We start from the raw sequence: 25547 nt of genomic DNA, 5'->3' as shown, positions 1-25547 counted from the left end.
TCCTCTTACTCACACAATCATGTACCCCCCATTCAGTCTATATTTCTGTCTGTCTGTCTTTTTGTCTCTCTGCCTGTCTGTCTATGTATTTCCATCCTCCCTCCCATCCATAAAAATTTCATATCGCTTTCTCATCATTCTATAGTTAAGGAAATGGAAATGAATGTTTAATCTGTTCTTTTTCCCTGTCAAGCAAGTTATCAATTATAAGTAGCTTCAAGGGTACTGGCAAATGGCTTTGCATAGGCCTGATGGGATAGAACAGTGTGTTCTGCCCTCTGATAGATTTAACTAGTCAAAAAAAAAAATACAAAAAACAACAACCTTCCGTTTACAGGATAACCGTTCGTAAATGTCCATTATAGTTCGTGCGATTCTACTTTTACATCTGTTACACTGTTAATTTTGATTCCAAAAATGTGGTGCCTGTTTGGTGCAGATCTCTTTCTACAGCCATTGAAAGAATTGTGACTGTGCCAGCTGCCTCTCGTGGCCCCCAGCTTGTAGGGATGAGCCTGGGTGTCGCTATTGGAATACACAGGACCTGGGCCCAGCACATCTTATTGCCTCTGCTGACCTATTACTATCACTGGCCTTCTGGTGAAAAAAAAAAAAACTCAGAACACAAATGTCACATTGTTCATGCATTTAAACATGCCAAGGAAAAAAATATTTCCTCCTGACAGATTTTTATTTTGTGGTCAGCCTTACAGGTATATTTACAGAGAGTAAATTAGATCCCAGCTTCATTCAAATTGTTCCTGTGTTGGTTGCCAGTGTGAGTCTTGTGTACACCAAAGTGAGAAGTTATATTTACCTTTCCTGTCACTCAAGGGCTTTGATTGTGGACCATTTCCGGGTGCTGAGCTCCATGTATTTGCATCCGTGTTAAATCTGACAGGCGCGTAGATGTATAGCTTGGTATTTTATAATAGCTGTATTGTTGCTGTCGACATCCTAAGAAGCAGCCAAGAAATCCTTTTTATACCTTAAGCATTTGGTGTAGTGACAAAGGTCCTGTCCACGCTGTGAGAAAAGACTGAGCTTGGGTTTGCCTGGGGATTCATAACCTGGCAGGAAAAATTTACTTGTGGAGAAAGGTAGTTGTGTAAATCTCAGCCCAGTGCCTAATTGCTTTATAAATTCTACAAGGAACTTATCCTTGCCGGTGCAGGATTTATAGCAAAGCAAGCAAAGAGTTTCCAGCGCTTCTCATGCTCTTCGTTGTCCCCTTTTTTCTCCTTCCTATGAAATCCTGGGACTCCACCTCCAATGCTTGAATGGGGAAAAAAAACTCCCTTTAAGAAATATTTACTGCTGAGTGCTTCTCAGTTTCAAGATGCCTCTGTCTTTCCAACGCATGAATAAATTGTGCTGTCTGTCCTCATGTCTCTGGACATAATGTTGCTTTCACAGAAGACTTTATGAGTTTGTCTAAAGACAGGAAAAGTGATTTGTCAAAGAGTTCATTTCCCCAACTGTTAAAGTGTTGGCGGGGGGATGAGAGGAAAGAGAGAGAGAGAGCAAAAGGCAAAATGTCACTCATTTACAGTAGTTACAAGATGAAAACTGGATTCTGTTACCTCATTCAGTGAAACAGTTCCCCCTGAGAAAAGAGGCAATTATTACTGCAATTTTACACATGGGAACAGAACCCGATATGTTAAGATGTGTGTAAATTAATTTCAAATCCCAGGGTACCTTGTGCCACTTACATGGCTGCACCATTTTCTGAACTGAAATGACATTGTGAATAAAATCTCAGAGTATAGAAAATATTAGGCTGATTCTCTTCTTCCCAGACACTACTAAACAAATACAGAATCACACAGCATTGAGATCCGAGGGGGAAGAGTGGAGTTGCAGAGGTGAAGGGCATTGTGGGAAATTCCGTAGCCAGTGTGTATGTTGAGAGGTGGGGCTGTGGAATCGAGGCACGCGTTAAGATTCCCTTTTCCGTGCACCTCACTAAATGTGTCCCCGTCCCCATCGTTGTAAATAACTCCCCACTCTCTGACTTTTACCATTTAAAGGACATATCCTTCCCGGAACAGAGAGAATAGAAACAGGTAATAGAAGTGGCTGAGGGGTTGTTTGCTGGGCACTCTAGGAAATGCACTGGCTTTTAGACTGTCCGTTTCTGAGGATCTAGCCTTCTGGAGCATTCCATGTCTGACTGGACTGTCATACTTGAAGGCAAGCGAAGGAGACCCGCCCTGCAGCGTGGGAGTGCGTGCTTACACCGCTGTACTAAGCTTGTTGGATACAGCAAATGATTGACATCCAGTTTAAACTGTGTCCAGAGTAGTGGCTAACTTTTGCTTTTTCAAGGAAGTTCATGAAGTCAGGGGTGTGTTGAGTAACTCCACTTGCATTTTTTGTCTGTGATGGTTAGAAGACGTGAAAAGTGTTTGGAACTTACAGAAGCCAAGGAAACAATATTCTGTCTCTTTCTATGTCCAGTCTATTGTTTTCTGACCTCTCCATGTTAATTTCTTTCAAAAAGAAATCGACCCTTTCAAAAACTAAAACAAAAACAAAAAAATTAACTAGGTAGATCCTGGAATCAGGAAATTTCTGGATAGAACTGAAATGCTTCTTGCTTAAACTGTTTCTGTTTTCTAAAAAGGTGGTGTTGCCAAAATGAAAACACCACAGTCTGGCTTGCTTAAACAGTTGACATTTTTTTTTTTTAATCATGATTTGAAAGTTTGGAAAGCTGAATCAAGAGTGCCCACCTGTGTGGGGAATTTGGTGAGGGCTCCTCTCCTGGCTTCCAAGTGCCACCCTCTAGCTGGCTCTTCACAGAGTTCATTAGAGCACGAACACGAACACTAATTTCCCTTACCCGCCATCCCAGCAGGCCTCTCTTAACCCTCACCACCACCAGGCGTCACATTGGAGATGTGTGAATGCATAGGCATCCAGGAAGATGCAGACTCAGTTCTTAACATTTCCTAATATTTCTTATCTCTCAGTAACCGTTGGTCCATCTTTCCTCACTGGTCGTAGGGAAGGAGGAACCATTCACGGTGCCGGGTAGACACACGAAAAGGGGCCGACCATTCTACATGGCCTCTGCTTACACGTGGTCATTTATGCATTTGTGCACTTATGGTGACAGGGTTGCTTTCTGCAATACTCGCTACCAGAGCTTTTCAAACTTCTGCGTGAAGGGAGGTCTCCTCACATCCCTGCAGGCCCCTGGTTACTGATGGGCGAGGACCATCTTTTTAATTGTTTATGACTTCCCACGACCAGTAAATGGAGTCTGATGAACAATTTTAAATTCCCTGCAGTGCAGGTCACTTTGAGAACATGTTTTATGTCCTTTTAACGGAGCTGTTTATTGTCCATAAATTCGCTGGTGTACCCAGGGTGTCTCTGTCTCCTGAAACACACACAGGGGACATTGTTCTCTGTGTATTGCCCCTCCGAGGCGTTCCGTCCGTCCTCGTCCTCGCGGGTGGTAGAGACGCCTGCCCCAACTGGGTTTAGTTTTGTAGAAAAGAGAGTGCCTTGGGCTTAGATTTCACTTTTCTCATTGCTGTGACGAAATAGCAAAAGCAATGCAAGGCAGGAAGTGTTTGCGCAAGTTCACAGTCTGAGTTTATAGCATGAAAGAAAGGGGGCCATTGCTGAGGAAAATCTCATATGTTTTTGTCTCTACATAAAAATGCCAGATTAGGGGAAAAAATCTGCCAGAGATAGAAAGTTCTAGGTGAACAAAATGCTAGAAAAACTATTAGACAAATAGAAGATACTATATCTGAAATCACCCTCTGTACAACGACAGGAGACAGTGTGTTGGCCACTTGGCTAAGTCTGGTAAGACCTTTCACCAACTATAATTATACATATTATAATTATATAATGTATATAATTATATATATTAATATATATTAACTCCCCCCACCCGCAAAAAACCTAAATAAACTGCTAACATAAAGGAACTTCAAGCTCAAGGTGAGGTTAGAGGCTGCAGGGATGCAAATATATGTCTTCTTGCTCAAAAGCAGGCGTGTAAGAAATTAAAAATATAGCCCAAAGGTTTAATGTTGCCTTTTAAGTGTGCTTAAATTCATATTCTAACAGTCTGTCTGAGGCAGCCAGGGTTGATATAGGGATGATATAAACACATCTACTTCCAGCGAGAGCCTCCACAAATCCCGTTTTGATAAGGTCTTAAATCTGTTGTGATCAGGACATAAAATTCCCCTACAGTTTCAGCAACACGTGAAGACTGTACTCAACTTTTTTTTTTCTCCTTTTAATTTTGCATGCAGACTATATAACCTTTGTGTGTAAATCTTCCCAGTCCCACAATGCCTGGGAGGAAAATATGGCCGACATGTGGTAGGAACATTTCAAGTATAAATATAAATCTTGGTTTGTATATTTTAATTTGGCTTTTAATAAATTTTCTGACTTTTTTTTAAGCATATGCGAGCTTAGAGACTTAGTGGGAATTGAGTTATAATAACTGTAGGTGTCGGACAAGAGCTATTCAGAGGTTAGACATTTATCAGAGTGAGTTCTCCATCAGCGGGTGGACGTTTTAGGTGATACATAGAACTGTGGCTGTAGATGATGGACAGTCTTGCTAATGTGATTAATACCATTAAAGCGCGTACAGAAGGCCCACAGGATGCATACAAATGTCCCCCGTGGAAGGCCCTGTTAAGTAGTCTCCATCTCTGATAGCAGCTCTTTAATTTCAGAGAATCCCTTTAGCAGGTGGCTGCTTACAGGGCACTGTGAGCGACTGACACTTGCGGAGAACTGTGGGAAGATAATATTTAAGAACCAACTAACAGAGCTACAGTCCCTAACTTCTTTGTGACTTGCCCTTGATACAGAACTTTATTATCTGAAGTTGCCTTTTGAATGGAAATGTGCTCTGGAGAAATCCCTAATTATTGCTGCAGAGTCTCCTCTTCCAATGGAAGTATTTAAGGTAAGTGATGAATACGATCAATTTCTCCTCTCTCTCTCTCTCTCTCTCTGTGCGTGTGTGTGTGTGTGTGTGTGTGTGTGTGTGTGTGAAAGAGTTGTTGAAATGTCAGTGGGGCATGCCCTTGCCAGGCATGTGCATGAGGTCCTGAGCTCAGATCCTCGCACCCATGTAAAAGCTAAATGTGTAATTGCAATATTCCTAGGACGGGATGAAATGGGAGGCAGAGACTGGAGAATTTCAGGAAACTCTTGGGCCAGCTGACCTGGCATACGGTCAGCTGGGACATTGTCTAGGCGGATACCTGAGATGTCATCTTGTTTGCATAGGCCAACTCTGGCATCAATACACCCACATGTAGTACATATACACATATTCTGTGCACATATGTCACACCCACAAATTTGAAAAAAGGAAAGGAAAACTACTTAGCAAATTTTGTACCATAGTTAGGAGACTGCCTGCTTTTCCCATTTCCATTTTAAACTCTGAAAATTGTGTCTGCTCCCCATAACTATTTTAAAAATGAATTTTTTGTAAATATTCATATTATAGGATGTTGGTTAAGATACTTTTGTTATTACTCTGTGATGAAAACTCCATTTTTATCCCCTATTCCCTACTGAAGCAAGAAGAGAAACTACATTGGTAATTTTCCTCATTTGTGTTTTTGCGTTTTTGAAGGGATTAAAGTCAGGGACAGTGGTGACAGCTTACAGTGGGTCAAGCATTTGGCTCACTAGCATGAGGACCTGGGTTTGAGTCCCTTAGGACCTGTGTAAAAAGGAGGACGTGTGGCACACACTTGTCATCTTAGCCCTTGGGAGGTAGAGAGAAGTAGAAGGATGCTGTGGGGAGAGGGGGAGGGGACACACACACACACACACACACACACAGAAAGAGAGAGAGAGAGACACAGACAGACAGACAGGGGGGAGAGAGAAAGAGACAGAGAGAGGGAGAGAGGGGGAAGGGGACACACACACACACACAGAGGGAAGGAGGAAGGAAGAGAGAGGGGGGGAAGGGGACACACACATACACACACAGAGAGAGGGAGGGTGAGGGATGAGGGAGAGAGGGAGAGGGAGTGAGGGAGAGGGAGGGAGAGAGGAGATTGGTATATTTTTCAGACTCAGTTTCTCCATGGCTGATGAGACTTTGACTGGACTCTGCTGTGTGCTGGCATCCTATCTGGCAGATCCTCCCACAGCAGACTGCAGTGGGAAGCACACTTGACAGCAGCGGACTGGCAAACTCTTACCTCTTTCAAAATCACTGGGCCAGCGGTGTAGACCTTGTCTTCCTACTTCCCGTGAGAGGATTGGGAGAGGGCGTTGGTCTTCCAGGGTGGGCTGGGCTCTCAGGGCTCTCAGGCTCTGCAGGGTTCTCACTGTCCATGTCCACACTTCCTGAGACCTCGCTGGCCTTGGCTTGCGCAGGTGAAGGGTCCACACTGTTGACAGGGTTGGCTCTGGGCCATCCTGCTCCATGTTGGGGTTGCTGAACTGGTTAACGCAGGTCATTGGCCATCAGCTGTCTTCATTTTCCCCACACCTCGGCGGCTGCGCAGTGGGCTCATCTCTTACAAACCAAAACAAGCAAAACTCCTCTGCACTGCAGCTGTACTTCCTGTTTAGGACATAAACGTATGGTGGGTTTTGGCAGACACCTTAGCTGGCTGTTGTTGCTTTCAGAGCTCTTTATTGTTGAGGGGTTTGTGCTAAGCATTGCTGCCAATTGTCTCCAAGGCCTGTCAAGCCTAGTGTGGTGCTTCCTCTCTTCTTCTAACTCCCTTTGTACCTGTACTGTTTTTTTTTTCAGTCAAATTAGTACTCATCTTCCAATTGCAAATATAAATCCTCTGAAGAATCTGTCCCTGGGCTCCTGGCCTGGGCACCTATCCTTAGCATGATCAGTTTCTGTGGCATCTCGTGAGCCACAATGATATGTAGTCATTTCTGTGCATAATCGCCACCTTTTTTCTTTTCTTCTTCTTTTTTTGCCTAATAGGAAACTCCAGAAGAAAGGAGCTATACATTTTGTACATGGTTGGAAACATAATTCCTACCACTTAATAACTATTTGTCAAATAAATTAACAGATTCTTGAATGGGCCACATACATTTAACTTACTAGATTTAAAAATTCTGAGTTAATATATTTATAGATTAATTGAACATATAACTGTACTTAGAATTGTGAACATTAAGACTTGAAAGGCAGAAACATTAATAATCTTGATCTGTTTTTAATTAAAAAAGAACTGATTCATTAAATATTTATTGAACAGCTACTCTGTACAAAAGACCATTATGTCTTGTTGTCCTGATTCCAGGATTTAATTTAAGTTGGTCTATATTTTCTAAAATATCATCATCTTCTTTCCTTACCTTGAATTTATCCTATGAGAATTCAGACTATTTTTTTATACGTCACTATTTCAGAATTACCACCTTTATTCAACATTTTGCTATAATTGAGCATCACTGTAGGAACCGGTAGTTAATACTACTGTGGGGGTTAACAGAAGGCAGGAGTATGGGTGGTGCAGAGACGCCTCAAAATAAAAAGCTGGTTGCAATGAGTATTTGTGTTCTTAGCATGTGTGAGATACTTTTATAAAAAAAACTTCTCTTCCATGAGATACTTCACTTCATGGAAGAGAAAAGAACAAGATAATCTTATCTGGATGAAGTGTATATTTAATTTGTAATTTGTAAGTCTTGGGAAGTTTGTTTCCTAAGGCTGCCATAACAAATTGCCTTGGACCCAGTGAGTTCTCGACAGCATATACCTAGACAACATAGTCTCTTGCACATCTGTAGCCTTAAATTAATTTAAATCAACTTTAATTAGGTAAAATAATTTAAATCAGGTTGTGCGTGTGTTCAGAATCCACCCGAAGAGAAATGTGTTCGGCCGTCTGTCCATCTTTTGGGGCCACCTGCTAAGCCTGAAAGCCCTTTGTGTGTAGTGATGACAGTCCACTCTTGCCTCTACCTTCACATGACCTTAATTGTCTCTTTGTGTCTGTCTGTCCACATTTCCCTGTACTGATACTGACACTGGCCATTTGATTAGCACTAATGCTAACTCTGAATGAGCGCACCTTAATTACATTTATGAAGATTCTGTTTCCTTGCAAGTGTCTTATTCCTGTGTTCCAGTAGAAGGGAGCCTTCAGGGGATGGCCTCTTCCACCCAGTCCCACCACATGTCACACAAGATGCTCTTCTGTGTCCCTCTACTGCACGCACAGAGAGGTAGTTATGATCAGAGAGGAATTACAGGGACATGTGTGATGAGGGTCAGATCGTCTTTGCTGTTGCTTCATATTTTTCTCTCTCACTCTCAGATGTACTTTTGGAGTCCCTGCAGTATTCTTCTGCATATCTCTCATACTTCCTTTTTCTGTGGTGTGTGTGGTGCTTATAAGTATGGAAAAGCAAAGTGTCAGCCAGTAACAAATGCAGCGCTACCTGCTGTGGACAAACTTGTTGAGCTTTCTGTGGTCTCTATTGGTTTTTATTACCTGTCCTCTCTGCCTACCTCTGTGGCAAACATTGAGTAATCAGCTTCCCTGGTAGGTCATACCTACACCCAGAAGATAAATCAGCAACTGCACTTCCTGCCTCCCCAGCTTGTGGAAGTAAAATGTATTTTTGTTCCATAGGATAGAAAAGGACAGTCATGCAATGAAGTCACAGCTCTCGCCAGTTCATAAGTGAAGCTAACCCTGCTTCAGTTGTGGCTAGAAACTGGAAATACTCAGCTACAGCGAGAAGGATGTTAGGGATGCATTGAAATTAAGAAAGCATCTCTGCTCCATAGAATCAGAAACCACATTCTAGGAAACCTTACCACTCTTGTGCTTGAAATGTCAAGGGCTTGACTCCCGCTGAGAGAGCTCAGTCTCGACTTCAGTCGACTCAACAGGGAGAAGGGGCATCTATCTGCACGAGGGCTGCTTCAGGCCATTTGTTTTCCCATGCACACCCTAACTTTACTGAGAATTTGCTCATGCTGCTGGGGAGAGGGTTCCCTTGGTAAAGACTTTGCTGTGCCCTTTGAGAGAGCCGGTACAAGCTTGTGACTCCCAGTCTTGGGGAGAAGGAGGCTTGTGGGCCCCTGAGACCCACTGGCCAGGCAGCAAAGCTCCAGGTCTATCAAAAAAAAAAAAAAAAACTCACAAAAGAGGAAGGAAGAAAAGTGCCTAAGTAACTATAAGAACTATTCCACAGATTTCCATCAGACCTGCACACACATGAACATATGTGGGTGTATACACCCACACCAGCACATACATGCACAGCAGAATCTGTTCACGACATGCCAAAGATTCTGCACCCTGTAATTTCTTTATACTTTGTTTATTTATGTTTGAGACTGGGTCTCACCATTTACCCCGGGCTGTCCTCGAACTCATGCTCCCTGGCCTCATGCTACTGAGTGCTGGGATTATAGATGTGGGACAGTGTTGTTTTTTCCTTTCTTTTGTTTTGTAGCGTTATAGTCAGAGGGGGCAGGGGGAGGAGCCCACTGTGTTTCTGTGCACCAAAGCTTGTGGTGTATATTTCATTTTCTCTCACTCAGCTGTAAAGGTAGCAGCAGGGAAATGGATGTACCTCTGTTTTACCTCAGGTGGGACTCCTAGATATTCCCCTGGAACTAAAGTCCCCTGTATGGACGTAGAATTTTGGCCATGTCACCAAGCAATACATATCTATAATGCACAGTTCTCTCTCCTTCTCCTGTGTTAGACTGAGAAGTCCCGCTCATGAACTGAAGGGTACATCTGTCATCATGATGGCTGTCCTGTTGTTTTCTGCTCAGTGTTGACCAGCTGGTCGTGAGGACTTTTGCTTGGTGTCTCTACCTGGCTTAGCTCTCTTGGAGTTTCTCCCCCATCCTGGATTGGAAGGCTCTGTGACATGAATATTTTCTGCCAGTCTCAACCTGCAAAGATTTAAAGTTTTTTTTTTAATGCCTCTCCTTTCCTCCTTGAAGAAATGGAAGTTAGGGGGGCTTGGATGGCCCAGCCTACAATGTAAAGTGTGTGTTGTACAAGCACAAGGACCTGAGTTCGAATTCACAGAGCCCACTTAGAAAACCAGGTGTGGCAGAATGATTCTGAAACCGTGTGTGTGTGTGTGTGCGTGCGCGCGCGTGCGCGCATATATGCATTGGAGACAGGCAGATGTCTGGAGTTTGCCCTCTGACTATTCCTCATCCCATACCTACTCTGTCTCTAAGAGGATGTCCCCATAAACACCCCTCCCAAGTGCCTGGGCCCTCAAGTCTTTCAAGGGTTAAGTGCATCTTTTCTGATTGCTGTTTCTGAACCCCGTGTTATGCTCAGAATAATTGTATGTTTGTGATCATTCCCTTTGCTCCTATCAGCATCTTGTAATGTTGCACACTAGGTCCTCTGAGAAATGCCAGTAGGAGGGCAAGTGATAGGAGCTGTGGGCTTACAGAATGAACAGGCACCAAGACAAGATTTCCCTGTCTCAAGGGAGCACTAAAGTGGGTCAGTGGTACAAGAAATGGCCTGTGAGTCTCTTGGGGCAACAGGACTCCCATACGTTACTGTTGATGGGGAAGGCAGAAGTGTTAGATGAGAGATTCTGAGAAAGTCCGAGAAAAGAGACAAAGGGCCAGCTCCCCGTCAGGTGTCTTGTTAACCGTCTGGATCTGTTCTTCTCTTCACCCAACCCAGTGCTCCCACACTGAAGGGCAATCTGGAGATGTTTGACAGTCACAGTGAGGTGTCCTGTGCCTTTGGCATCTAGTGGGCCAAAGATTTGGCACGATATCCTACAGCCCATGGAACAGTTCCCTAGAATGGATAAACTGCTCCCTAAAGCCAATAGCTTGAGATACGCTTACCTAAGGAATGGGTTATTTTTGTGACAGGGAGCAAGTGTGACTGGAGGGAGGGCCTTGGAAATGGCTGACTGGCTGCTGGTACTCACAGTTTACAGTCTCTTCATCATGCCAAGTGTCAGCTAGAGGCTTGATCCTTGGGACTTGGGACTTACAGACATGAAAAGGGTGCACGGAACTGTCCATGCAGTGGCATTGTTCCTTGCTAACTCCTCCCTCCTTGAGAGGTGGTGCTGCTCCGGGAAGATAGTTCGGAATTTGTCTCCTGTTTCCATGGTAACAGCGGAGTTGCATTTAGGGCGTCCAGCTAAAGGGGTGCTTCTGGTTAATTGTGTGCTCCGAGGTGGCTAGGGAGGATGTGAAGCTGATAAGGCAGCCTTCCCCAGTCCTTGTCCCTCTCAGCATGTCCTGCCCAGAGTGTTACCCTGCATGCTTTAAACGCACCCAGGATTCTGAGCAGTGAGCTAAGAAGTTAGGACAAAGAAAGTAGCCAAAATCAATGTTCAATTATGCATGTAAATTGAATACTGAGTGTGTGTGTGTGTGTGTGTTTGTGTGTGTGTGCTTATGTGCATATGCAGAAGTGCATACATCTGTGTATTTAATTACATCCACCTGTGTACTCCATTGTGAAGGCCAGAGGTGGCACCGAATGTTAGCCTTCGTCGCCCACCTTAGTTTATGAGAGAGGGCTGCTCACTGAACCCAGAAGTCATTTTCCAGGGAGCTCTGGAATCCACTTGTTACAGCCTAACCCTTAGGATTACGGATATGTGCTGCTGTGCCTGGAGTTTTACAAAGGTGTCAGGAGATTTGAACTCAGGTCTTCAGTATTGCACCGGAAGCTGTTTATACCCTGAGCTACCACCTCATTCCCTTGCTTTTTCCTTTTGGTGTTTTATGAAAGAAGAGATAACTTGCTGCTTGCCGGGGCTTTTCTGGTGCCAGGTGTTCATCTGGAAGATATTTCTGATGTGTGGGGCTTACGCATTTTGGACCTAACCATGAAATAGCCCTGATATAATCACCTTTTATGAGTTGTGTGGTTCAGAGTGGCATACCTAGCATTTCGGCGTTTCTCCTTATTATTTTTTAACTTGATTGAATGTACCACTTGGAGATAAAAATTGCTTTTTACAGCTGTGAGTGTAAAATGGAAAAGCTTATCACTGTTAAGCATATAGATTTTTTCATTAAATTTTTGTTATAAATATTTCACTGGCTAAATTCAAATCAGTATGATGGAGTTGAAACATAATAATACTATTGATTTAATAAATGCTGGCATTACGATGTCATTTCTTGATGAAATTAATACTATGTGAGTCATTTTCTAACAAGTACATGAGCATTAATCCATTCTCCAGATAAAAAGGGAACACTATGAGACAAATGGCTTTTTAAAGAAAGTGTAACATACACTGATGTGAGTAAAGTTTCCAGAGTTCACTGTATAACAATTTGTATCTAGTACTAATTAAAACCTTCCTTTAATTTTACTGAAGCCTATTCTTAGAAATTATGCAAATTGTTGAGGCCTTGAAGAAAAACCTATGCAATGTTTAATTTCCCAATAGACCAAAAACTGGCATGTTGGAACTAAGAAGATTCATCTCATGCAGTGCAGTTTGTGTGTGTGTGTGTGTAGTGTGTCTTTGTGACTGTGTGCACTGCATGTGACCATCTTTCTCTGCACTCATCTTGTTCCTCGGAGGCAGTGCTTCTCCCCTTTTGAGCTTGGCTTTTCCACGTTCTAAGGAGAGCTGGGGGCCAGTAAGCCCCACGCCTCCTCCATTCTCTGGCCCACCTCCCTACCTTTAAGTCGAGGCTGCATGTGTACATATGGGATGCCTGGTTTGTTATATGGGTGATGAAATTTCACTCTAGTCCTCATAACTGGGTAGCAGTTGCTTGTCACCCCTGAGATTCTGTTCCAGCCACCCTCTGACATGCTTTTGTGTCAGCACATAAGTGATTATGGATGTCCTGGTACCTACGTAAAAACCTTGCTGACTTACCTGGGCACTCCCTGTTGTCAAATTCCTCAATTATCCCAAAGACTTGCTTCTAACTCCAGTGCTGGGGTATCATAAGGTAAGAGTAGGGATCAGATTGATCCCTGAAGTTTGTTGGTCTGTCAGCCATTTAATTGAATTGATTAGCCTCAGATTCAGTAGGAGAGCCTCTCTCAAAAAATAAAGTTGGAGAGTGGTTGAGGGAAGACAGCTAATGTTGACATCTGGAATGAATACACACACACACACACACACACACACACACACACACACACACACACAGAGAGAGAGAGAGAGAGAGAGAGAGACAGAGACAGACAGATACAGAGACACAGAGAGACAGAGACAGAGATACAGAACACATTACTCCTCCACCCCCCCCCCCTCAGAGAGAGAGAAAGAGACAGACGGACAGACAGACAGACAGACAGAGACGCAGAGGGAAACAGAGACAGAGAGGTACAGAACACATTACTCCTCCACCCCCTACCCCCACAGAGAGAGGCAGAAAGAGACAGACAGACAGACGGACAGACAGAGAAACAGAGACAGAGAGGTACAAAACACATTACCCTTCCAACCTCTCCCCCCTCACAAATGATCTTAAGATAGTCTTGAGAGATGATACAAACACAAGTTCTACCTCATTACATATTTTATTTCTGAGGACAGGCAGCCATTGATTGGTTCTCCCTAGACAACTGACCATGATAAAGAATCAGATAAGGGACTAATCTACATGCAGAGTTCCCTGGAGCCACAGAACTTTCAATGTAATATCAGGAACATGGGTTGTCATAGAATGGATATGGACTTAGCCTAAGACATCTTCTAGTCAGTGATCAACATCAAATTAAAGATCTGGGACAGAAAGTCTTTGTGGTTGTGGAACAGCTTTCTTTGGATAGATGGCTCTACTGGTACAGTTTGATGTTAAATGTACACAAAGAAGAGCTGGTTTAGATGCTGGGACTGAGCACTTAAGCCTGGGGTAGACCAGAAGTCTAGATTGCTGACAGCTTCTTTCACAAAGAAACTGGAGAGGGAAAATTCCACAGAGTGCTCTAGAGATTAGAGGCAGCTAAGAAGTGACCATTTGCTACGATTAGTGAGCAAGATTTTGTAGCCTAGCAGCTTTGTACACTTCGTAGAGGAGTACAGGGGTCTGGGGAAATCAGCCATTCTCCTGGGCCATTCATAGTTACCAGTGTGTCTACCACAGAGCACCCAGGCCTGTGTTGGCAACAGCATAATAATAACTGCTTAATCTTGTTGAGGACACTCAGGGATGCTTGATTGTAACTTCAAAAGAAAAGGATAAAGAGTTTTGTTTAAAAGAGGAAATTACTTACCTGCAAAATCCACAAGTGTGACTCAGATCTCATCCATATAAACTGGGGGGTGTTGGTGTCTGCAGGGGAGCCTTGCTTTTAATCTTTTAATTCAGGTGTCAATTAGTGACTCTGTGTTTAGCTCTTGTGCCTTAGCACCTGCAGTTTGCAGCCCTGGTTTAGTTAGTCTGTGCTAATTCACATTAAATCCCCGGACTGTTGCTTTGAATTCCTTTTATTTTTCTAAAGCACTTTTCAAAGAAAGTGCTTTGTTTGCAGCTGCACCTGTATTGAAGAATTTCTCCTTGCTTTTTCTCCTTAGGCTTATAATTTTATAAAGTGTTTGATTGTCAGTTATTAAGGAGTTTATAAAGGTCATCTTATAAACAACTGAAGTCACCACCTGCATGTCAGGGTGTTTCCTTCTGCATGTAATTTTTATAAAGTATTGTTTAGCTCTGAAAAAATTTCTAAAAGTTTAGAACCGAGTGAGGTCCTTTGAATGTCCCTGACATGTGACTACACTTCCTCTGATTACTCCTCCTTGGATACAGCACCAGTCTCCTCGCTCAGACCCTGCATATGTTATGTATCTTTGGATACAGAGACCTCCACAGATTACAGTGAGGATATGAGAAGCAAAAGGAGCTGGGGCTGGAGAGAGGGCTCTGCAGTTAAGAGTGCTTGCTGCTCTTGCAAAGGACCAGAGTTCAGTTCCAAGGACCCCTGTATCAAGCATTTCACTATTGTCTGTAACTCCAGCTCCAGGGGTTCTGATTCCCTTCCTTCCCTCCATGGACAATTGCACAAGTAAGTGTGCGTGTGCACACACACAAATGAAAAATGGTGACTCATACAGAGTTAATTTTTTAAATTTATTTTTCTTTTGTTTTTATGAGATAGTGTCTAACTCTGTAGCATAGGCTGGAGCTAGAACTCATTATGTCGCTCAGGCTCACCTTAAATTTACAGTCTTTCTGCCTCAGCCTCCCACGTGATGGAATCATATGTATAAGTCACCACACCTTAAGTGGGGAGGGGGAAAGAGGTGTATGTGGGGCACCCTTGCTTGTACAGACGGAGGATAGAGGTCTACATTGGGTATCTTCCTCTATAGCATTCTACCTTAGTTTTGAGACAGAGCCTCTCACTAAGTCTGGAGCTAGCTGTTTCAGGTACGCTGACTGGCCAGATAGCCCTTGGGTCCATCTGTGTCCACTTCCCCATCTCTGCAGTCACAGGTATTCACCTGACAGCGGGCTTTTTACATGGGAGCCAGAGATCCGAATTCAAGTCTCCATGCTTTTGAATTAGGCACTTTACAGGCAGAGCCATCTTCCCAGCGAGGCACTGGAGAATTTTGGAAGGAGTTCCCCTTTTCTGGTCTCCTGTTGGACAGAGGCTAATTGATTGGCTTTTGGGGTGAGGGCAGAAGAACAGGCCCAACCCATCATAACTGTCTGTGGTCGAGTTGGCCATGAGTTGGCTATAGAATGGTATCATGGAATTCATTGAAAATCCACTTGAGATTTTCAGATTTAAGAGAACAATAGATCCCCTGGGTTTATGTTGTTGCTGTTGTTGTTGTTATTGTTGTTGTGGTTTTTTTTACTTCATATTCATTTGATGTGTTTGGAAATAGCAAGCTTTATTTGAACCTGTTATTACTTCGGGGACAGCCTGTAAGCTTATTTATTTATCCTTGACTACAAACACCGAGTGTGAAGTACAAGATGACCCTCCAGTTCAGCAAGATGAATTCTGATATTCTGAGTCCAGTCAACCTCATTTATAGCTGTGTGGCTGAAGAAGATACTGAAATTTGTTTCCCGGAAGAAGCAGTGGAGCCCCAGGGCTCCATCATCAGGTTTCAGGGAGGGGGGGGTCAGTGCAGGAAGACACCAATTGAGAAGGAAATGCAAAGCTCACCTTTCCTGAGCAGGAGTCAGGCTCAGATGTCCCCAGGGCAGCTGCAGCATCTCACAAGGACTAAGGTTATGGACTCAACCAATGACCAACCCAGCTCTTAGCCTGTTTGGAAGGAGACTAGGTGATTCCCACTGATGGATGCTGGGTCATGTAATTTGGTGGCAAAAGGGAAGGCAATTCTGCTGGGTTTCAGGTGACTGATGGCCACCTTTATTGTGTGGGGCTTCAGCTGTGAGCACCTGACCAGATCAAAGCAATGGAACGGCACAGGAGTTGTTTTGCTCCGTGTAAATTTAAGCAGGGCCACCGAAGGCACGCTGCCTCTCCCTCGGAAAAGTAATTTAGCCTGCAGAAAAATAATTAAATCCACACTGTCTTGTAATAATTAGAAATTCGAAATGGAGAGAATTAATTATTTGCATCAGATTTCAGTCACTCAGGACAATGCTAAGGAACAGAGTCCAGACTGTTGGCAAGCGAATTCATGGCGCTGTCTCTAACACGCTCGCTGTTATCCCCGCAGGACCATGCAGAGTTGCAAAGCCATTTCTTTACAGTTGGGATGCGGCTGGAGACATTGCATATAAGTGATCCTTTTCATATCTACCCTGCATCAGTGACCAAGGTAGGTCTTCTGCTCTGCTCCTTGCTCTTGGCTCCACAGCGGATTGCATAAGTCTTCAAAGGTAGGCAGATGGGTGTGTGCCTACAAGGAGTGGTTATGATCACAGTTCATTGTATATGTGTCTGAGATTACTTTTTACAATGAAAGTTTCACACAGGCGCCCCTTTAAAGTTTTTCTTCCTGAAAGCCCCAAAGAAGATAGAATAAACAATATGAAAGCATATAGCTAAGTGAAGAGGTGCCCTAGTGTTAGGTGGAGAGGCCTTATAGCAGTGGAGCAGGGCTGGTATTTCAAATATTGAAAGACGAGATGCTGACAGTGCCGGAGTGTGTGAAGGAGGTTGCACTGAAGAAAGGCCAAGGGCTCGAGAGACCCGTGAGCTCTGTGTCAGAGGGAACACGGGACAATGGTTTTCATCCCGGGGAACATGAGTCCTGTGAAATGGGAGGGAACTTCCTGAACTTTTCTCTGAAGTCTCCTTACATCAGTGTGGAGTTTGATGGATCCTGGAAATCTTTAGGCAGGGTCCCTCGGTGCTTAGATACCCTACTGCCATGATAGCGGTAGGGCTGATCTTTTAGAGAGGTACTGAGTGGTCATAGGCGTGGCTCTGGACATTGATGCATAGGCCAATTAGTTTCCTGTTGTCATTAGGCATACATTATACTCCAGGGAATCAGACAACAAAGAAGACGGATGAGTAAAGAGATAGATTCCAGGGGGGGTGGCTCCTGAGAGCTGCCTGCGGCTGCCAGGAGGATGTGCTTGAGTCTCTTCACTTTTGTTTTCTGTATGTGGGTGTTTTTACTGCATGTATGTCTGTGGCTGGTGCTTGTTGAAGCCAGAAGAGGGCACCAGATCCCTTGGGAATGGAGTTACAAACAGGTGTCAGCCACTATGTGGGGGCTCAGAATTGAACTTGGGTCCTCTGGAAGAACAACCAGTGCTCTTAACCAGAGGGCCATCTCTCCAGTCCTGAGAGTGTTTTTAAATGTAACCACTATCAAGAAATGTTTTCCTAGGCAAGCTGGCCATGATCCATCCCCTCCCCCCCTTTTTAAATAGAGTCTCAAGTGACCCAGGCTGATCCTGATCCTCGTGCCTCCATATTCAGGTTAGCATTATAGGCCTAGCTTGAGTCTATGCTTCTTAAAGCAGATTTTTTAAAGGCAGTTGCCAAGTGACTACAATTAGAGATAGTTACTGGAGTCAGAACGTAGAGGTGCAGTTTAGACTTCCTACTCTTGCTTATAGATTTAGTCTACAACATGCTTTGCAATGGAGGGAGCTAGGAAACAGAGCTTAGTATAAATGTAAAGGTAGAGTGTTTGTGTGTGTGTGTGTGTGTGTGTGTGTGTGCCTGCCTGTGTACAAGTGTGTATGTGTGTGGGGTGAGGCATTTGATTTTGCTTTGCTTAGAGCATTGTTTCTTTTTTCCCCTTGCAGTATGGGAGCTTGAATCTAGAATCTGGTGCATGCTAAGCAAATGCTCTATTAGTGAGCTGTATTCTGAGCCTCTTTTTAGATTTATTTATTTTGTTTTATTTTGAGCCAGAGTCTCACTAGTTTGCCTCAGCTGGTCTTTAGCCCCCTCTGTAGCCAGACATTTGGCAAGCTTGTGAACATGTGACCCCACCCCGTCTCCGCACCCCTACTCAGCCTCCTTAGCTGGTCTGACAGAGGTCCACCCACTAGAGCTGCTTGTTCCTTTTCATCATTGGCATTTTTGTCTCATTCACTGTATATTCAACTACAAAATGTTTCCTATGCCTCTGTGAATCATCTGATGAATAAAGGAGGTCACTGTCCTCAAAGAACATCTGATATTTTGGTGGTGACAGGTGATGGGAAGAAATGAAGTAAAGACAGGTTTTTCCTGCATACGTGATTTCTTCTCTGGCTACAGGATGTTGTATTTCGAAGGCTATAGTGCACAGGAGTCTAGCAGTCTGCCAGGGCTGAAGCCAGAGGGCTTGAGGGATCTGCTGTGAAGAGTTTGGTCCCTGCCATAGAGGTCAAGGTGCCATTTTGGCCTTTTAATACCCACTTTCTTTTTCCGTGGTCAGGAATTGGTTGTCTGTCTGTCTGTCGGTTTGGTTTTCTTCATAGGAGGCCCTTGTTTTATATTTCTAGGTTTTTATTGCTTGGTTTTCATTTTCTCTCTTCTGTATATTTAACTTATTCCTCTCTCCATATATGAGACCATCACGACTGATTCTGGTGTCTTGTCCACTTGGTTCAGTGATATGTACTGAAATGCAGGTTCATGCTGAAGTCAGTTTGACAGGACATGTTCAATGCCATTGAAACAGTGCCGGGATTTGTATGTGCAACACTGAGAAATTAACATGTACTTTTTCTTTTCTTTGTTTCTTCTTTTTTTCGTTTTTAGGTTTTTAATAGTCATTTTTTCCAAGTGGCCATTGATGACCTAAGACCTGAAGCTAATAAACTCACGATGCTGTGCCATGCAGATTCTTTGGGGATTTTGCCAGTACAGTGGTGCCTTAAAAATGGAGTCAACCTCGCTCCTCCAAAAGGTTCGTATCTTGTGAAAATGTGTGGGGTTGGAGTAGGTGCAGACTGACGTCTTCTTGCCTCTGGCATGTCGTCACCATGTTTATCTAGACAAGTTACAGTGTGAATTGACCTGTGATGCAAGGAAAGGATTCTTCTGTATTGATTGATATAGATGCCACCATAGCTCCACCCCTTGACCCCTTGGAAGGTTCGCGGGGCTTGATTATCAGGGCCAATGACAAGGTACTTCCTCCTCTAGATGGTGCGTGTATAGCTGCTTCTCTCTGACGCTGTGTAGTGAGTGATTCAGGCACCAAAATGATGGAAGTTAAAGATATGAAAATGTCTTGAGAAGTATGTACAACAAAATGGCAATGGTGTATTTCTTTAGACTTCAGGGTCTTGGCTGCTCCACTGCTCAGATACTCTTAGGGTCCAAAATCTTAACGTAATAATTAGGATAATTCACTTAATGCTATCATGTCCAAGGTAACATAAAATGAAAAATGAGGCTTTACCCGGTGGTGTGCTCAGAGAGTAGAGGCAGGAAAGCCAGGGATACAAGATGATCCTCAGCTACATAGTATAAGGCTAGCCTGGGCTACATGAAACCTTCATTCAGAAAATAAGTAACTAAACACTAAACAAAATGAAAGAATATAAGAGAATGTGTATATGTATATGTGTATATATATTCTATGTGTGTGTGTGTGTGTGTATTCCATATATATTATATGTATGGAATGGCAGGAGAGAAATTGGAGAAAGATTAGAAAAACGTAACACATTGCTACATACTACCTTAAATACAAAGAGGTTTTGCATGAGCCTTTTTCAGATGTGTAGGGATTATGGGATAATTTTCCATGTCTCATTAGCTAGCTGGCTGTGAGGAGCTGTTGTGCCATTGACCTGTGCTGGGTGTAGCTTAACTGCAGTATTGTGGCCCTTGCTGGGCTCTGACCCTCACTTCTCTTCCGTCCTCCTCTCCATGACGGAGGTGCTCCTGCATCTCTCTCCATTTCAGCTGTTGACTCTTCAGATTACAGATGCGTAGTTCTGTGGGCTCATGACGTGGCAGTGAACCATTTTTGAGGTTTCTGATCACTGCGTCCTCACAAATCCTGTTGTGAGGACTCATCATCACCAATAGTTCATATAATCTGCTATGCCTAGAGAAACAAGGATTTGAGTGACAGACGGGAGCTGTGGTCGTCATGCCTACTACACCTGGGGATGGTGGAAAGGCTCCAGCCCATGGGCCCTCTGTGTATTTATGTTTGCGTTCTTGTTGTGACCTGAACTGACTGAAAAGCTTACATTTCAAAGCTTTCATTGGAGACTTCAGGGTAGTGTCGAGGTAGGACCAGGGACTAACAGGGTTTGGTGAGTGTAGAGAAACAAATAATATTTGCTGCAGCAGTAGCAAACACAGCTACTGTGTGCTTGGGCAGGTACAGCCGTATGGAATGCAGACCAATGCTCTGCAGGCTCTGCAGATGGAGAGTATACAAGGAGGATGTGTTAACCATTATGTTTAAATCCCAGGTCCTACTACATGAGGGATTAGCACTCAAGTAGAAGGTTTTCTCGTTTGAAATGGCTCATAAAAACGATCTCATTTAAACCCCAGTTATTCTCCCTATCCTCACCCCTGGGCAACTGAAAGCTCAGTTGGGTTCAATAATTTGTGAAATCCAAGAGGTTGTCTGAATTCCAGCCTTACAATCCCAAACGAATGCTTCTCCACCTAGGTGTGCTAGCTACCCTTTGCGCTGCTCCTAGGGCTGGCATCTCCACACAGTCCATCCTTTAGGGCGGTTCAGATGGCCTTAGTCAGGACCGGCAGATGTTAGCATGCTGTAAATTTTGAATGGGTATTGGTCTATATGCTTGAGAGCAGTTGGTGAATTACAGTTTGAAGGTGTAATTTTCCAAATGTTGATAGTTATACCACAGTCGTGGCTTGGCTTATTGGACTCTGGTTTCATCTCATGAGAGTAGACTGTATTTATGTTAGTAATTAAAACAATGCAAATTTAGACATTGGTACTGGTGGTTTGTAGTGGTGCTTAGTGGTTTCCTTGGAGGTTGTTCATCTCTGGTCTTATCTTACTTTGAGGACTGGGAACCGTGTTGCAGGATTTTGCAAACACCATTCCATATTTTATTAATGTGTGAAAGGAGAAAACTGTCATGTCTGCTTTAATGTTGAACACTGGGGTTTGAAGCTAGAATGTGTAAGTTATAATCTGCATGTTCTCAAGAGATTTCAAAGGGTTTCCTGTGTGCTTAGATTTCTGTGAAAACTGTGAATCCATCTTGCAATTGGATGTTGCCTGGTCATTGACCATCTTTCCATAGAAGGCAACATGGAGAGAGACATGCCAAGAACACAGGTCTCTTCTTATATTGTTTTGATTCTGCCCTCTTTTAAAAGAGAAAGCAAAATATTCTGCTTACCACTCTAGAGACAAACCTTCAAAGCTGGGAAAGACAGGAACTTTCCAGTGGCTCCCTGCCTTAGGGTTTTGCTGTTACAGATTTGATCCTGCCATTTTAACCCAATATAGGACATACCAACAGTTTATAGGTCCTACCAATGGTGCTTAAATAAATTCATAAAAAAAGTAAGATAAAAAACATGACTACACAGGCTATCCAGATTCTGGGCATGTAATTCCAAAGAGTAGTAGTAGATTTCAAAGAGGCAGACTTCCAAATTGAGGGAACTTTTGGTGGAAAACACTGGATTTGTGCTATAAAATGCAGGAGTGAATAGTGAAGGAAACTGTTCATTGTAACATTTGCTTGTCTCTAGGTCGACCGTCTAATAGGCATACAAATGGTTCAACATGACTTAGGAAGGAGTACTGATTTTGAATTATTACTGCAGGACAAAATAGTAACCCTTAATTCTAATTCTCTTTCCATAAAGAACCTGAGCATTTGTTTTTAGTTTGTTTAAAAAAATCCATTTTATTGAACATTTGTTGTATTATAGACAATAATATATTGACATTCCAGAGGAATGGTTGCATATAACAGTAATCCCAACACGTGGGAGACAGAGGCAGGAGGATCAGGAGTTCAAGTTCATGCTTAACTTCATGATGAGTTAGAGGTCAGCCTGGGATTCAAGTGATGCCCCGTGTATGTGCATGTGTGTGTACTTGGTGTGCATATACATGTGTGTATATGAATATACATATACATTCACACATGCACACACACACACACACACACAAATATCACTTGTCTATCCATTTGAATGATCTGTGTGTGACTTAGAGCTTAAGAGATGTTGCAGTACTGGGCCAGGGAGAGGTCTCACTCACCAGGGGAAAATGCTTACCAGAGTCAGGAGGATCAGGAGTTCAAATTCTTGCTTAACTTCATGAAGAGTTAGAGATCAGCCTGGGATTCATGTGAGACTCCCTATGTATGTGTGTGTGTGTGTGTGTACTTGGGTGTGCAAATACATGTGTGTATATATGAATATACATACACACACAAATACACATGCATACACACACACACACATACACACGCACACACAAATTGCACCCACTAATCCACTTGAATGACATGTGACTTAGAGCTTTAGAGATGATGCTGTACTGGGCCAGGGAGAGGTCTCACTCACCATGTGAAAATGTTTGCCAGAGTCTGAAGGATCAGGAGTTGAATTTCATGCTTAACTTCATGATGAGTTAGAGATCACCTTGGAATTCATGTGATTGTCCCCTATGTATGTGCATGTGTGTATATGAATATATACATATACACATATGCATGCACACATGTACACACACACACGTATTGCAGTAATATATCCATTTGAATAATCGGTGACTTAGAGCTTTAGAGATTATGCAGTACTGGGCCAGGGAGAGGCCTCACTCACCAGGGGAAAACGCTTGCCAGAGTCTGAAGGATCATGAAATCAAATACACACTTAAGATCATGATGAGCTACAGATATGCCTGGGATTTATGTGATGCTTTCTATGTATGTGCATGTGTGTATATGTGTGTGGTTTTGTGCATGTGTGTATATGAATATACATATACATACACACACAACAGACACACACACACAAATGAATGGCTCTCATCAATCCATTTGAATTATATGTGACTTAGACTTATAGAGATTATGTAGTTCTGGGCCACGCAGACATGTCATTCACCAGGTGAAAAATGCCTGCCCGAGTCAGGAGGATCAGGAGGTCAAATTCAGGCTTCACTTCATCATGAGTTGAAGACCAGCTTGGGACTCATATGATGCCCCTTATGTACGTGCATATGTGTATATGTATGAGGGCATGTACATGTGTGTATAGGCATACTCATATGTATACACACACATATACATACACACACATGCACGCACACGCGCGCGCGCGCGCGCGCGCGCGCGCGCACACACACACACACACACACAGGAATGGCACTCATCAATCCACTTATATGGTATGTGACTCAGAGCTTCAGAGATTATGCAGTATTGGGCCAGGAAGAGTTCTCACTAAGAAGTTGAAATCGCTGCCTAGAGTCAGGAAGATCAAGAGTTAAAATCAAGCTTAACTTCATAATGAGTTAGAGGTCAGCTTGGGATTCATGAGATACCCCCTAGGTATATGCATGTGTGCGCTCTTGTGTGTCAATGTGAAAATGTGTATATGAATACACACATATACACATACACATGTACAGAGACACACAGACACACAGACACACGCACACACATACACACGCACACAAGAATGGCACTCTTCCATCCAGTTTAATTATATGTGACTTAGAGATTTAGAGATGATACAGTACCCATCCAGGGAGTGGTCTCACTCACCAGGTGAAAATGCTTGCTAAAATCAGGAGGAGCATGTATTCAAATTCATGCTTAGTTTTGTGATGAGTTTGATATCTGCTTGGAAGTCATGTGATGCCCCCAATGTTTGTTCATGTGTGTATTCTTGCAAGTGCATGAACATGTGTGTATATGAATATATAAACATACACACATATGCACACACGCATGCACACACACATACCCAAATGGCACTCAGGTGCCCATGAGAATGTTTTGTGACTTAATGCTTTAGATAGTATGCTGTACTTGTCCAGGTAGAGGGCTCACTCACCAGGTGAAAATGTTTGCTAGAGTCAGGAGGATCAGGAGTTCAAATTCAGGCTTACATTCATGATGAGTTACAGATTTGACAGGGATTTTTTTTTATGACTTCTCTATGTATGCTTTTGTGAATACGTGTGTGTGCTTGTGCACGTGTGTATATGAATATCTATACACACACACACACACACACACACATGAAACAGACACACACACAGAATCGAATGTCTCTCATCGCTCATTTGAATCATTTGTGACTTAGACTTACAGAGATTATGTAGTTCTGGGCCACGCAGACATGTCATTCACCAGGTGAAAAACCGATGACAGGGTCAGGAGGATCATGAATTCAAATTCATGTTTCACCTCATGACTTAGAAATGATCCTTGGATTCATGTGATGCCTCCTATGTATGTGCATGTGTGTATATGTGTTTGTGTATGTACATGTGCGTATATATGTACATGGACATACACACACATGCACACACGCATGCATGATGCACACACCCAAATGACACTCCCAGATTTTCTTGAATGATCTGTGACTTAGAGCTTTAGAGATGATGCAGTACTGGGCCAGGGAGAGGTCTCACTCACCAGGTGAAAATGCTTGCTAAAATCAGGAGGATCATGTATTCAAATTCATGCTTAGTTTTGTGATGAGTTTGATATCTGCTCGGAATTCACGTGATGCCTCCAGTGTATGTTCATGTGTGTATTCTTGCGTGTGCATGTACATGTGTGTATATGAATATATAAATGTACACACATTTGCACACACGCATGCACACACACATACCCAAATGGCACTCAGGTGCTCATGTGAATGTTTTGTGACTTAATGCTTTAGATAGTATTCAGTACTGGTCCAGGTAGAGGGCTCACTCACCAGGTGAAAATGTTTGCTAGAGTCAGGAGGATCAGGAGTTCAAATTCAGGTTTACAGTCATGATGAGGTAGAGATCTGACAGGGTTTTTTTTTTTTATGACTTCAATGTATGTGCATTTGTGAATACGTGTGTGTGATTGTGCACGTGTGTATATCAATATATATACACACATACACACACACACACACATGCAACAGACACACACACACAGAATTGAATGGCTCTCATCAATCCATTTGAAGTATATGTGACTT

At 43.1% G+C, this 25547-nt stretch overlaps 1 protein-coding gene across 1 annotated transcript in view; it reads left to right on the top strand.

The window, feature by feature from the left end:
• The window catches only part of Sfmbt2 (Scm like with four mbt domains 2), a 172180-nt gene that overhangs the window by 52943 nt on the left and 93690 nt on the right, over positions 1-25547 (top strand). The window contains exons 6-8 of the mRNA XM_052157580.1: positions 4860-4957; positions 16642-16743; positions 19137-19284. Coding sequence (XP_052013540.1) covers positions 4860-4957; positions 16642-16743; positions 19137-19284 — 348 coding nt within the window. The remainder of the gene's footprint in view (positions 1-4859; positions 4958-16641; positions 16744-19136; positions 19285-25547) is intronic.

This window comes from Apodemus sylvaticus, chromosome 14, assembly GCF_947179515.1.
Source record: "Apodemus sylvaticus chromosome 14, mApoSyl1.1, whole genome shotgun sequence".
Lineage (NCBI taxonomy): Eukaryota > Metazoa > Chordata > Mammalia > Rodentia > Muridae > Apodemus > Apodemus sylvaticus.
Note: the sequence above shows the minus strand (reverse complement) of the source record. Positions and strands in the feature narration are given on the sequence as shown.